The sequence below is a fragment of the Pimephales promelas genome, chromosome 2 (assembly GCF_988280905.1).
Source record: "Pimephales promelas chromosome 2, fPimPro1.hap1.1, whole genome shotgun sequence".
In the NCBI taxonomy this organism is placed as follows: Eukaryota; Metazoa; Chordata; class Actinopteri; order Cypriniformes; family Leuciscidae; genus Pimephales; species Pimephales promelas.
The window spans coordinates 6,479,938-6,495,247 of NC_142770.1; the positions used below are offsets into that span (position 1 = coordinate 6,479,938).

General features: G+C 35.3%; 2 protein-coding genes across 3 annotated transcripts; both read right to left on the reverse strand.

Moving 5' to 3' along the window:
- Nucleotides 1-603: 603 nt before the first annotated feature.
- Nucleotides 604-11,881, reverse strand: LOC120492900 (uncharacterized). The gene is made up of 5 exons (XM_089121704.1): nucleotides 11,611-11,881; nucleotides 9,947-10,081; nucleotides 8,149-9,367; nucleotides 4,785-4,955; nucleotides 604-1,624 (listed from the first exon to the last, which is right to left on the reverse strand). The coding sequence occupies exons 2-5, from the start codon at nucleotides 9,999-10,001 to the stop codon at nucleotides 853-855; spliced, it is 2,217 nt and encodes a 738-aa protein (XP_088977830.1). The 5' UTR covers nucleotides 10,002-10,081; nucleotides 11,611-11,881; the 3' UTR covers nucleotides 604-852.
- A 79-nt stretch (nucleotides 11,882-11,960) lies between these two features.
- Nucleotides 11,961-14,501, reverse strand: LOC120492922 (THAP domain-containing protein 6). 2 transcript variants are annotated; one of them, XM_039691255.2, is made up of 6 exons: nucleotides 14,215-14,498; nucleotides 13,189-13,381; nucleotides 12,957-13,070; nucleotides 12,604-12,814; nucleotides 12,333-12,486; nucleotides 11,961-12,253 (listed from the first exon to the last, which is right to left on the reverse strand). In XM_039691255.2, the coding sequence occupies exons 1-6, from the start codon at nucleotides 14,295-14,297 to the stop codon at nucleotides 12,160-12,162; spliced, it is 849 nt and encodes a 282-aa protein (XP_039547189.2). In that variant the 5' UTR covers nucleotides 14,298-14,498; the 3' UTR covers nucleotides 11,961-12,159. The 2 variants fall into 2 exon arrangements, with proteins under 2 accessions (XP_039547189.2, XP_088977690.1); XM_089121564.1 differs by lacking the exons at nucleotides 11,961-12,253; nucleotides 12,333-12,486 and having other exon boundaries at nucleotides 12,566-12,814; nucleotides 14,215-14,501.
- Between the last annotated feature and the right edge of the window lie 809 nt (nucleotides 14,502-15,310).

Genomic DNA, 15,310 nt, shown 5'->3' on the forward strand with positions numbered 1-15,310 from the left:
AGAGATATTATCACCTTTAAACATTTGACCGTATCAGTCTAACACTTGTATCGTTCTCTCCGATTTACATTTAAAAACAGTTTCAGCTCCACGCTGATAGAGAAGACGAATCTGTTTGTCTTGATTTACATTTAAGAGAAAGCTTCATTTACATGCTGAGGGGGAAAACGGATGTAATACTGTATAAAATGTTTGCGCTGGGATGAGTTCGGGGTTCATTCTGACGCCGGTGAACCCAAGGTGCTTTGTGTGCCTTGCCACTGCTATGCTGTAAATAAACTTCATTTTTGAGATCTTCGACGTCCACTTCATTTTTTCTTACATAATACTGAGAAACCCTTCAATAAGCTTTATCAGGATATTTAAAACATGGAAATACCAAGTATCCGTGTTTTCAAATATAACTGATTTTAATATAACTAACTGATTAAAATTATGAAATTATGTATTTTTGATACAAATAGATTCAGCAGAATGCCAATAAAATAAGCAACACATTAATCACTGATTCCTTAAAAAATACATACAAATCTGTAGGTAAACCTCAAAGTTGGACCCCATAAAGAAACCAATATGCTTAAAGGATTAGTTCACCTCAAAATGAAAATTTCCTGATAATTTATTCACCCCAATGCCATCCAAGATTCACATCTTTCTTTCTTCAGTGGAAAATAATTTTTTTTTTTTTAATAACCAACAGACAATACATTTGTTTATTCTAAACAGGCACTGCAATTATGTCACTCTCGCAGCAATTGCTTAAGGCAGAATCATACAATAGATTGTTAGATGCATTGTGTCACATTTGGTGAGTATGCACCGTTCAAAGTCCTGGATCTGAAGATGAACTGCTTACTGGGATTTTAGACAATTGTTTTTTGTATGATAGCGAAGAGTAGACGAAGAAGCGAAACTTTTCCCACACGGAGAGCAGTGATAAGGCTTCTTTCTGGTGTGGATCTTCATGTGACCCTTAAGGTGTCCTTTTCGTGCGAAACTCTTCCCACACAGCTCACATGTGAAAGGCTTCTCTCCAGTGTGGATCCTCTCGTGTGTTTTCAGGTGTTCTGACTGACGGAATGTCTTGTCGCAGTATGAACACTTGTAAGGTTTCTCTCCAGTGTGGATCCTCTGGTGCCGTTTCAGTTGAGCATCATCAAAAAAGGTGTTCCCACAATCAAAGCACATATAATTCTTCACACCACTGTGTCTTTTCTGATGTATTTTTAAATTAGCCAGCTCACTAAAACTCTTTCCACACAAAGAACACACATGAGGCTTCTCCTTTGTGTGAACTTTCATGTGGTTCTTCAGGGCATCTCCCCTAAAAAAATGTTTACCACACTGATCACAAATAAACGGTCTTTTTCCAGAATGATAACGCAAATGTAATTTAAAAGAGTCTGATTTTCTGAAACTCTTCCCGCACTCATCACATGAGTACGGCTTCTCTCCAGTGTGGATTTTCATGTGTTCCTTAACGCCTGCTTTCTTTGTAAAAGTCTTCCCACACTGATCACATGTGTGAGGCGTCTCTCCAGAGTGGATTTTCATGTGACGTGTAAGACTTTGTCTGTATGGGAAACTCATTCCACACTGAGGGCAGGTTAAAGGTTTTTTGGCACTTCTTTTCAATAAATTACTTTCACCCTGTCGACAACTCAAAGATTTTTCTCCGGTTTTGAGATGATGATGTTTCTCCTCCGCTTCACTCCGTTCTTCACCCTCCTCATTGTCTTCCATCAGGTCTAAAAATTCAAGTAAGAAAGGAATAATTTTCAGTAAATCATTTTTTTTATATAACAATAAGAGAAATGTGAAGGGAAAGAATATAAAAGTGAACTCTAACATAATAGTAGAAAGACGAGAACTGTTTTACAACAATTATCTAATTATTCTCCATTATTTAAGCATTTTTCTTTAAATCCGATATCCATCCAGTATCCATCCATCCTATTTAGGGTAACAGGTCTCTTACTAACTTACTAAGTATTAAAACTAAACTAAGTATTACAACATTTTATTGTATAAGGTGCTATGGAAATAAAGGTGACTTGAAAGGTAACGACTAATTGTTGATAACAAAAATTATATAACTTTGGTATAAAAAATATTTAAAAATATAATTTGGTACATTAACTATGTTATTTCACAGCTCTTATGACTTTTCTAACAACAACAACCAAAACATACATTCACCATTACCACTGATGAACTGATGAAGTTTTATAACCTTAATGACCTCCAGCATCATTAATGAAGAATCAAGAATAAACACCAACCTATTTGTTCTTCAGTATCTTCACGTTTTGTTCTACAGGATTCTGGATCATTCATGTTCTTCTCACTGTTCAACTCTGTCTTAATCACTTTTAGACTGATGAAAACATTCCAGCATTTATTGGTGATGTCCTGTCGGAGGAGCTTCACTGAAGGGGAATTGATGTGTGACAGCAGAAGATCTGCAAAAATAAATGATTGAATTGATATTTTTCTTAATTAAAAGGATCCAAATATATTGTTAGGATAAAAAATTTGAAATAAATGACCGGATTTGCAAACGAAACGACAAATAACAGTCCAATTGATTTCAACTTAATTTAACTCCCCAAGTACCATTGCTTTTGTTAGCTGTTTTTATGTGAAAATTAGGAATCAGTCACAGACTATAACAAAGAAATGCCCTTAAGAGATGTGTATCTAGTAGATATCAAAAGTGGTGATGGTATATATTGCCTGTCTTTTGAGTTGACACCAATGAAATTAACTTTAAATAACAATTACTCTGAAGACATCGGGATAATGAATGAGCTGAAAACAGAAAGTAACTCATTTGTGTTTATGGTAGAAACATTATTTGAGTCGTGATGTATGCAGTTAAACGAGTATAAACTGTTTTGTAGTATATTATTGCTCACAATCTAGTACATTTATCAATAATACTCACAATAAAACATAAATTATGCATCCAAAACAAATCAAAATGACATTAATCTTAATATTTTTTTCCACTTCCTCTCGGTTAGAGAAATTAACCACTTTAGTTACAGTTACAGTTATAACTTATATAATGTCAATATTGAATCAACAGTTCTATTTTCAAATAAATAATTTACATTCAAAGCAAAAAAACAAACAAAAAAAACAACAACTACATCGTTGTGCAGAAATGGTCATAAGTTACCTTAAAAATGAAGAACACGAGCTATATTTCAATATTTCCTTTATCAAACTTACTTCACATTTATATACACATTCACGTTTACCTTTGATGAAACATTTAAACTTTAGGGTCCCGCGTGGCTAACGTTACTCACAGGCTCAATATGAAGTATTTGTCAGTAACTCTTGGACTACATTATTGAATTATAACTCCATAAAACAACTAAAGTCTACAAAACACCGCTAATTTAGCGATGACAACTTCGTCCTCGTCTTCAAGTACTACTAATACTTCTTCTTTTTCTTCCTCCTCCTCCGTCTCCTCTTCTTCTTCTTCCTGTTTAACGGCGGATTGCAACCATGACTTTTGAAGGTGCATACTGCCACCTATTGTATCGAAGTAAGTAACTATTATTCGTTGGGACCACTTACTGTCTATGGTACCACTTTATGTAAAAAAGAAGAAAAACCATTGGGTTAAATATTTAATGGCCAAATTGTTTGGTCCATTTCCTAACAGGGAGTTATAAATGATTGATTATAGATCTTAAAGTGGAAATCAGTTTACAAGATAATGTCAACTTTATATTATATTAAATTATACATTATATTACTACTTCTGATTGGAAAAGAGCACATTAACAAATCTACACAGAATAGATATGAGGGTATATCACCATTAGTTAAGATAATTTCTGTCCAATTCCTCGATTCAGTCCTGTGGTGACCTCGGAGGTTGTGGAAAGGCGTCTCTGGGTCCGTTGTTGTATACAAGAGTGTTCATAACTCCTATACAATGACTATATGTACATGTAAACACTCACAGCAACATGTGGTTAAAAGTATATTTAAATCGCTTATTGAATATTTAAATGATTATATTTGAACATGCTTATATTCTATTATTGTTTTGTTTTTTTATAGGAATAATGTTATGATTCAGAAGGATATATAGGTATTTATATATTGGAGAGACAAGGGATGCTGACATGCTAGCAAAAAGCCATAGAATTTGAGATGACCTGAGCAATGTTAAATGGTCCACATTACCTGACTAGAACAAATGCTTTAAAATTAATTTGGGGTTTTTATATGATATTGGATATGAAGGGTAAAACAGAGAATGTTCTTTGAAATATAAGTGAAATATAAGTTATTAGGCAAATCAAAAGCTCTATTTGGGAAATTTAAAACATTAAAATACCACAACACATTCATAATACTTATTTTGCATCTGGATTTCATAATTATAAACTACATGTCGTTGAATTATGGTACATTGATCTGAGACGTTTAAAATGACTGGTCATAAAGATGAACTTTGTTCACTATGATTTTTATTTTATTGTTCAGTCTCTTGTAACAGCTGGTTATAGAAGATTTATATGAAGATATTGCTTGATGCATTGTCACATTTGGTGAGGGCGCGGTGTTGCTGGATCTGAAGATGAACTGCTTACTTAGATTTTAGACAGTTGTTTTTTAAATGACTGAGTTGAGAACTCAGCCAAGCGAAACTTTTCCCACACTGAAGGCAGTGATACGGCTTCTCTCCAGAGTGGGTCCGCTCATGTTGTTTCATTGATGTTGACTGTCGAAATCTCTTGTCACATTGTGAACACTTGAAACGTTTTTCTCCAGCGTGAATCCTCAGATGCACTTTCAATCCAGTAATTTGGGCAAAAGAAATCCCACACTGATCACACATGTACAGCTTCTCTCCAGTGTGGATTTCTGTGTGTTTCTGAAGGTTTCCTTTTAGTGTGAAACTCTTCCCGCACTGATCACATCCACGAAGGTGAGAATAAATTAATAAGAATTGGGTTTTTTTTAACTGTTACACACCGTTTTTCAAGTCTAAATCCTCCTAAAATCCTCTCCTGACAACTTTGTCAGACAAAAATGGCTGATTCGACAAATATTGAATTATGATTGGTCAGATCGCCTGTCAATCAATCTCCCTGCGAAGGGTCAATTCTGAGACATTATTTTCTTTTCTCACAATTGGACTTTATATCGCAACTGCAAATTTAAATCTCACTCAAATCCCATCACTAAAATGATACAGAGAAGATTTTGACATGAAAGAAGGAGGAGCCTTTTAGAGTCACACCTACCTATTACTTAATCGCTACGGACCAATGGCAGTATGAAGGCGTTTTCCAGCCAGAGCGAATTTATCCAAAGTTCACTTTGGCAAGCTGTTTCGACCTCGCGGAAACGAACACAAACTTAGTTTTAGCCTAATTTTGTTTGAAAGGACATCACATCAGTTCTTCAATTTCACTTGAAGGATAAGTCTGTCTTAAAGTAACACCATCAGAGGGAGTTGGCGTGATTGAAATTGTGAAGCACTGTGAACAACTCACCTGCCCAAGATTTGAAGCTGACTAAATCTTTAAAAAAGGACTTCCCACACTCAATGCACATGATACTTCACACCACTGTCTCTTCTCTGGTGTAAAACCATCCATTCCTGAAAAGTGCTTTCCACACAAAGAACACATGAGACTTTTTCTTTAAATGAACGTTCAGGGCCTTCTACAGGGAATCTGCCAAAAAAAAGTTTTTACAACACTGATCACAGTTAAACGGTCATTCTCCAGATGTAAATTGAAAGCACTTACATGTGTGCGGCTTCTCTCTAGTGTGGATTTTCATTTGGATTTTTATGGTTTCCAAGATGTGAGCAGGTTTTTTTTACTCTTTATTTTAGTAAAAAATTATTTCCAACTCAGAGATTTTTCTCCAGTATTGACATGACTTTTCTCCTCCGCTTCATTCAGTTCTTCACTTTCCATCAGGTCTAAAATGAAAGTAAAATGCTTTAATTTTCAGTAAATCGTGAATAAAATATGAGAGAAATGTGAAGGGAACGGTCATAATTTAATAATAGAAAGTAGTGCTTAACTGCTGAAAAAGCACATGGTTTTGTTTTGTTCAATGCAAATCTTTTCATTATAACCAACAAAGTGTAAACACAATGTAAATAAAACATTAATAGTACAATTAATACAATTTTGCTGGAGTTCAGAACTTAGTGAGCTTGACCATTAGAGATTGAAAGCCTTGGTAATTTAAAAGGGAGGCTCTTCTCTTTTTTCTGATTATTACCCATTCACAATCTGAAAGTTTAGTTATTCATCCCGCATAAACGTAATTTTTTTTAGATTGAACCAAGTTCACTGCGCTAATGCCATCAAATGATCTCAAATACACTATGAATTTGTAGCAGCTATAGACATATGACCCAAAGCTTATGTTATTGGCCAGCCCATTTCTTTCTGTAAATAAATAAATATAAATATAAAATAAATACACTCCCTGAAAAAAAAAGAGTGAGAAAAATTCCTCATTTTGTGTGAAAGGTCATGTAGACATTACAACTGCAGAATTTCTGTATTTGGGGCTTTTTCCAAAATCGTATATTATCAAGCAATTTGGGTTTTGTCAATTTTTTATTGCACTATATGTGATAACTGTTTTTCCACGAAACGATTTGTTTCATTTTCATCAAGGTTGCAGCCAAACATCCCCCTCACTTTTATGATGATCTTCAGCCACTCAATCTCTTCAGTATTATTAATAAGAAATCAAGAATAAACACGAACCTCTTTGTTTTTCAGTATCATGAAGAACTTTCCACTCCTCAACGTCATCTTCTGCTATGGTAACTGTGATCTCCGTCATTGTTCTGCCAAAAACAGTTCACAAAAAATAGGCATGATAAATATTAAACATTTCAGATTCTGCACGCTTTCTTAGTGACTATTACTGTACATTGATCATGTGACTCAAGATTTTCTAGTCATACTGCATAACATGGATCATCAATTTTGTCAAAGCCAAAACAGCCGATTTGTTTTTAAAAATAGTCTTTGATGTAAATTTAAATTAGTCAAATCTAGATCATTTTGCTGTTTCACTTTGATTTTTGGGTTTATCTAAATATCAAATCATGTCCCAACCGTATGTGACATGACAAGATTCCTGTGATTCCAGTCACAATGCTGCACGGTGTGGTACAATAACAACCATCCGAAGCATATCTGATGTTTAACATTGTTTTGTGGAGAGGGATTTATGATTCATTCATTTTCCCGGTAGGTGGGGCTATCTATCATAACCAGTGTTGGGTGTAACTACTTTGTAATTACTAAGTATTTAGTTGCTTTTCCCTTGAAAATGTAAAGTAAGGGATTACTCTTCATTTATCTGTAATTTAATTACAGTTACTTCTGATGTAACTGAGGTAAATACTGTGTATAGATCAATCCGATCTCACAGCGATTCGTATGCATTTTATGAGGCGTCTTAATATTACGACCGCACTCGTAAAAATTCGTATGAATTATTGTAAAATATGTATAAATGTCATGAGATCAGACATAAAACAATAGTGGGTTTAACATCAAAATGTATTGTCTGATGCTAAAAAAGTATGTTTTTATAATGTAACCTTCTCCACCTTGGTCAGTTTAAGGATAATTCATGCAATTTTATAGTATTTATTTGAAAGAATTAAAACAGATTCATGTCTATCCTTGTATTATTCAGCTGGTTGAGATTGATATGGGATTTTCAAAGTAATTAGTAATTAAAAGTAATTAAATACTTTTTAGAGCGAGTAATTAGTACAGTAATCTAATTACACTGTTGAAGAGGTAATTAGTAACTAGTAATTAATTACTTTTTTAGAGTAACTTACCCAACACTGATCATAACGAGACAAAACTATGTCCTTCCACACACTGCAGCATTACATACATACATATTCATTCATTCATTCATTCATTCATTCATATATTTACATAAATTTAGATTTATACAGATTTTTTTCTCTAATCGTATATTTGAAGAGGATGCAGTGTCACAATTAAAAGTGCAGATTCTGACAGTACTTACCTTGACCTCGGACAACTGTTTTTACTATGGGTGAGTAGAGTAGTTAATTGAGCGAAACTCTTCCGACATGCACGGCAGTGATACGGCTTCTCTCCGGTGTGGATCCTCTCGTGCGCTTTCAAATGTTGTGACTGGCTGAATCTCTTGTCGCAGTGTGAACACTTGTAAGGTTTTTCTCCAGTGTGGATCCTCTGGTGGCGTTTCAATTTGTTAGGAGTAGCAAACGTCCTCAAACACTCGACACATGCATGAGCTTTAAAACCGGTGTGTATTTTCTGGTGTATTTTAAAAGCGCCCGGCCATTTAAAATTCTTTCCACATGAAGAACACACGTAAGGCTTCTCCTTCGCGTGAACTTTCAGGTGCTTCTTCAGGGTATCTGCCCCAAAAAAGTTTTTCCCACACTGATCACAGAAATATTTTCTTTCTCCAGAATGAGAATACAGATGTGATTTAAAAGCGCTTACATGTTTGAAACTCATCCCGCACTGATCACATGAGTACGGCTTCTCTCCTGTGTGGATGTTCATGTGATCATTAAGGGATCCTTTATGTGTGAAACTCTTCCCGCACTGATCACATGCGTACGGTTTCTCTCCGGTGTGTGTCTTCTCATGAGTTTTCATGTTTCCCAACTGGCTGAATCTCTTGTCGCAGTGTGAACACTTGTAAGGTTTCTCTCCAGTGTGGATCCTGTGGTGCTTTTTCAATTCAACATTTTTAAAAAAGGTCTTTCCACAGTCAAAGCACATGTGATTCTTCACACCGCTGTGTCTTTTCAGGTGTAATTTTAAAGCAAGCAGCCGACTGAAGTTTTTTCCACACAAAGGACACATGTGAGGCTTCTCTTCTGAATGAACGTTCAAGTGGACCTTTAGTGCATCTGCTTCACCAAAGTTTTTCCCACATTGATCACATGTGTAGCGTTTCTCTCCAGTGTGGATCTTCATGTGTTCTTTAAGGTTTCCTTTTCGTGAGAAACTCTTCCCGCACTGATCACACGTGTGTGGCTTCTCTCCAGTGTGGATTGTTGTGTGTTTCTTAAGGTTTCCTTTTAGTGTGAAACTCTTCCCGCATTGATCACATGAGAAAGGCTTCTCTCCGCTATGAATCCTAATGTGAAGTTTAAGACTTTTCTTGTATGGAAAACTCTTTCCACAAGGAGGGCAAGTGAAAGATTTTTTGGCTTCTTTTTTCAGTTCAAAACTACTTTCAGTCTGTGAGAAACTTTCCTTAGTTTTGACATTTTTTTCTTCTGCTTCACTGATTTCTTCACTCACCTTGTTCTCTTTCATCATGTCTAAAATGGAAGTAAAAAGCTTTATTTTTAAACATGAACAACTCAAAGAGACAATATGATCTTAGTAGTACCCTGCTTATGGAAAGTGTTTGGTGTATTATTTGCAACTTCAATGTAATTTCACATGTTTTATGACCTGTCTAACTAAGACCACTAAATCTGCTGAACTGCTTGAAGTTGTATGATCTTAAAGGGATAGTTCACTTTGAAATTAATTTTTGATATGTTTTCGCTTACCTCAAGGGCATCCAAGATGTAGGTGTCTTTGTTTCCAGAGTATAATTTTGATATTTTTCAGACCGAAGTGTAATTACATTTATGAGTCATTCAATCATGTTTAATATGGACTTCTCTGTGCATGCTCTTTGAGGTGGTGACCATAGACCTCCATTATATGATTGATGGACAAGAACGGTTTGACCTAAAAATATCAAAATTGAAAATACTGTGGAAACAAAGACACCTACATCTTGGATGCCCTTGAGGTGAGCTAAAACATATCAAAAATTAATTTCAAAGTGAACTATCCCTTTAAAGATCTTCAGCATCATCAATAAAGAATCGAGAATAAACACCAACCTCTTTGTTCTTCAGTATCTTCATGTTTTATTCTGCAAGGTTCTTGAACATTCATGTTCTCACTGTTCTTTCATAATCATCACTTGATGGGAATAGTCCAGCATTTATTGCTAAATTGTGGTCCTAAAAGGAAATCTATAAAAAGAAAATAAATCAGTTATTAAATTGACGGTTTCATTAATACACACAATGCTTATAAATGTGAAAATGTGTTTTTGAAACCAATTCATTTTTATACACTTTTTTTTACCTTTATTTGCAATATGGGCGTACTGATAAAGAACTGAAACTCTCAGACCATATATTTTTTGTTTAGTTGGAACTGGATTGACCCTCTTTTTTGACCATATTTATTCTTCTACATATTTCTAATTGTATCTATTGTTATTTTTGACCTTTTTTTCCTATGTAAAAATATCCAAACTAATAATTAGGGAAAAACTGAAGAAACTCTGGATGGTAAATATAAGCAAAAATAACAGACCAATTGAGATCAACTTCATTTTTTGGTTTTGTTAATTGATTTTTATTGTTTTATTTTGCATGAAAAATGGTTTCATCAGACTAAATGGAATAAAGACAGTTAATAGATTTATATTTTGTATCAAAAGTGATAATTACGTAGGTTGACTTAATCTGTTGACACCAATAAATTGAGTAGTTTACAGGTGATCTGAAGACATCAGTATAAAGAATGAGGAGAAAATATTGACTCGTAAATAAGAGGTTAACATAGACAGTCCTACAAAAAGCCTTGCATCAGAATAAATCTGATGACTTTATTTTTTTGTTCGTCTTGCAAATAATGATCTATTTTTTTTTTTTTGTACATCACTAGTAAACAGACAGAGGGACTGCAAAGTTTGTGGTATGTGCTTTAATGAGTGGAAAAAATAGCGCAAATAGCTCTATTAGCTGCAAATAGCCTACAGTTTTAATTTGGCATTCACAGCAGTGATACTAGTCACTTAAAATTTAACTAATTTAATTGTAGAAATCTGGAAGCCATAGAATTTTTAAATGTTTTTGTTAATGACAGTCAAATCATAATAACTCAAGACTAATTTATTTGTTGAAAAGTATTTGCCAATTCTCATTAAATAGCATACATTAAATTATATTATTTATAATATAATATTATAATATTAAGTCGAAAGCCAAAGCAAGATATTTTTATTTTCTTAAGACAATAATACAATACACTATTACACATTTGCTAGTGGTAATGCCATAAATGAGTCCTATTCTGCTCTAATAAAATTATATATTCCTTATAGTAAAATCTATATTTCCCAACCAACAAAGCGTAAAAAATGTCAGAGATTAATGGACCTCCGTCAACTATTAAACAAAACGCCCTCATCCCCTTCCCAGTATGTGTTTCACGTTAGCCGTTAGGTTTTTTTAGGCTAAGGTAGTATTGCCTTCAAGTGGCATTGTTGCAGCACAGATGAATATCGACATAACGTCAAAACATCATTCAAAAACACACAAAATCACGGAGGTCGCAATTAACATTGCCGCTAAGCTAAATGTTTATTTCAGTCAACACACCCCAGAAAAGAAACACAAATAGCGGCAATGAAAACAATACAGACGTGATCCCAAATAAAATGTTACATTCGTCCACGAATCAATAAATATACGAAATGCCATGAACTCACCTCACTCACATGTGACTGCTGTAGAGCGAGCGAATTAACCACACACATCACATAGATAGACGGCCTTTAGACCGCTACTGCCTATTGGCACGGTGCAGCCGTGAGGCCGCCATCTTAGACCGGTCACCCGCGCCATTCAGTGATATCTGTATGGCAGGTGATAGGAGCTGTCATCACATTAAATTAATCGTACCTCACTGATTTTCTCGCGTTTTTTTCCTGCAAAGGTCATTCATGTAGCTATGATACAGGAAACATGGTTCTGCGTGTTTTAATATCCATAGTAGGCTTTACAGTAATTATAATATTCTGATATAAGATATAAAGTGACCAGACACAAAATGTGATATATGTGATGTAGGATATAATGTATTTTATAAATCACACACTATATAAATATGATAAAGAAGCAGAAACAGATTTTTGCAGTAAATTAAGATAATTTAATAAGTTTGAAGAAACAATTTATGATTTGTGACACACACACGAACAGACACATAAATAAACACAAACAGACACACAAACTCTCTCTCACACACACTTTCTTTCTCACACACACACTCTCTCACACACACACGTACTCTCACATACACACAGCATCATCTTGTTCAGGCCAGGTTTGGAATCCACCGAATGCAGCCACCTGTAAAAAAAAAATTAGAAGCTTTTCAACGTGTTTGCATCAGTAATTTCCAAAAATTAAATTCAGACATTAAGCCTACCTTTGTATTGTGTGTGGATGTGGGAGGGGTAAATGTAGAGTCTCTCTGAGGTATTTGTATGCCTTTGGACCATGTAGATTGAGCGTGAGCGCAAACTCTCTGTAGTCCTCTGTGTACACGAGGCCTTGCTTTGCCACGAGGTCTAATTGAAGATCTGAAATGTAATCATTTAAAATGAATAAGTCTCCTTCAGAAAATAACTAAGGAGTTTAATAAAGAGAGTAAGAAGAATAACACATAAATGAATTTCAAAGTGCTAATTTTGTTTTACCAGAGTATAATTTAAGCTTCTCTTTGAGCTCGTCATTAATGAGGTTCTTTCCTCTCAAATCCCCCAAAATACTATTCACTGTAGTTTTTGCCCTCTTTTCTCTGGCCTTGGAATTCTTCTTCTCTCGCTCTAGACTTTCCACTCTTGCCAAGGCTTCATTGAGTTTGGTCTTAAGAGCGGTAAGAGAAACAGGCAAGGCATAGCGATGATCCTAGTAGAAAGAGGAATGAACATGGTTGAAATGAACATGAAGTGTATCGGTTTATTTATGAGCGTGTTTAATATGAGTGGCAGCAAACAAGTGAACAAATGTCCAGGAAACATTATATGATGTTTAAAATAGAAATATTCACATCATTAGGCTGAGGTTTTGGGCTTGAGGTTGCTATTTTCTGGGAATCCTTAGAGTCCACGGACTGGCTTTCTGCAGCTCTTCTGGAGGTAGACGTAGTCCTGACCTTTTCCAACTAAAAGGAAGAAGGATAATACATAAAGAAATTTGTATAAAGGGATAAGTATCTTACCCTGCGCCGTCATTGATAATGTAATATTTACATGTATGAATGCTTGTGAGGATACACCTACTCTTTTGGGGTGAACCGAGAAGCTGAAGACGGATGGAATAACATTATTTTGGAGTCGGACAGTCTGACCCGTCCTATCAAAATCACCCTGCTGAAAATGTTGAGAGCAAAGGACGGATGAATTACTTGCATGGAACCCTTTTCTCCTCATAGCCACTTCCCACTTCTTCCTCATAACTTTGTCCTTGGGAAACCTTCAAAATGAAAACCAAAGATATTGAAGAGTCTACTCTACACAAAAAAAAAAAAAACATTTCACAAAAGGAAGTCAAGCTTATTTTCTTCCTTTACATTTCTTAGAACATTTCTTCAACAAAACTCACATTTTTAAATAAAGTGGATTTATTGCAGCTACAGTGTTTAGTTCAGCGAACAACAAAATAGGTTACTAGCTAAGCTACAAGTAGTGACTGCCCAACACTGATAATACAGTCCATGACACTTGTGTGAAATTCCCTGGTCAATGTTATTATACCAATAACAATTGTTTTATTTCCACATATAATAATTGTACATTGTTATCAATTGCAATGTAAAGCCATATTCGGATTAACTTTACAAGAGTAGATGGGGTAAGTTAATAATGTAATTTTACCACAGGACTTCTGTAATATTAATAGTCAATTCGCACGGGATAAGATATAGGTTATCAATAAAACTAGCAGAAGTGGGAGGGGTAACTCGATTTGAGCATCGCTGTCATGCGTGTATTAGCTACATTGCTTCCTGATATCACGTGCGTAAACACAAATAACCTAACTGTTATATATAACGTTGTATATATTCTATTCATACAACAGGGCAGTTGAATGCTTGTATCTGATAACCGAGAAGCTCGTGTAATTATTACTTTACCCCACCTCTCCGTGCCGGGTGAACACCAGCTGGTGCAGTAAACACAGCCTAGCTAACGTTAGCTGTTTACCATTTCAGTACAGTAATATCAAAGGTCCTTGCTCCTCCTCAAGTATCTGGTAATATTCCATTCACAAAAGACAACCAATATTATGGTAATGTTAAAACTTACTTGTGAAATGTAATCCCCCGGCCCCTATTTGGTCCGATGGTCCGCCGATTAGAGCAGGAGAATGCTGCACAGTGCTCTGGCATCTTCTGCTGCCACGCAACGAAACCCTACTAACGAAACATACAGAAAGAAACTAGGAATACGACTTATGAATACGACCGGTTAAACATGGCAGCCGGATTTCTTCGAGCAAACATGAGTGCAAAAAGCCCTTTGGAACGCCTGGCCACTTCCGATGAAGTCCTTTTGTAGCAAATTTTGGTTGTAGTTTCATCATAGTTCCACTGGGGGCGATCCTCCAATTGCAAAATGAATGGGAGTCTATGGGGCTAGACGGCTAAATATGTCTCTTTCACCCGATTGCAGTTGAGAAATCTCAGATTTGATTGTAGGTTTTGCAAGTTCGATATGGGTTATAGGTCGAAAGTTGAATGAACGAGTACTTATGTCGTTTCGATTTCTTGAGTTGTTGTTGCTCATAACACGCTAGCATTCTGCTAATGGACGCTGATTGGTCAGGGAAGGACTGATTACGCCCAGAGACACCGCTTGATGGCATCGTGGCATCCATGTATTTACCGTGTGTCAGCTGTGTTGTCGATGCCTCCAGAGAAATGAAAGTGCAGAATGCAAAACATGGACATGTGTTCCTGAAAACTTTTAGAAAAAACCTGTTAGATCTACCTAAAGGCCTTTTTAAAAAAAAAAAAAGATTTTAGCAATAACAAAGATAACTGATTGATTTTTTATCTATACAATATTACGATATGGTACAACTATACACTGCAGTGCAAATAGTAAATATAAGATGAAGTGAGAAGTAATGGTAAATAGTTTAGTCAATAAAATAAACAAACAGTAGGCTATACAGCAAATAAAACAGTAATGAAAAGGCTATATAAAATATAGGCATTATAAAATAAAATGACACAACAAGCTGCAAATGGATACTGTGATACAAAGAAATGTGATACAAAGAAATAAAGTAAACAATCGCCTGTTAGATATACACAAGCTGAATTATATCTCACGTTTAACCACTAGACTAGAGACATCAGAGCTAGCGGCAAGCACTAGCCGAGCGCTGTGACCCGGC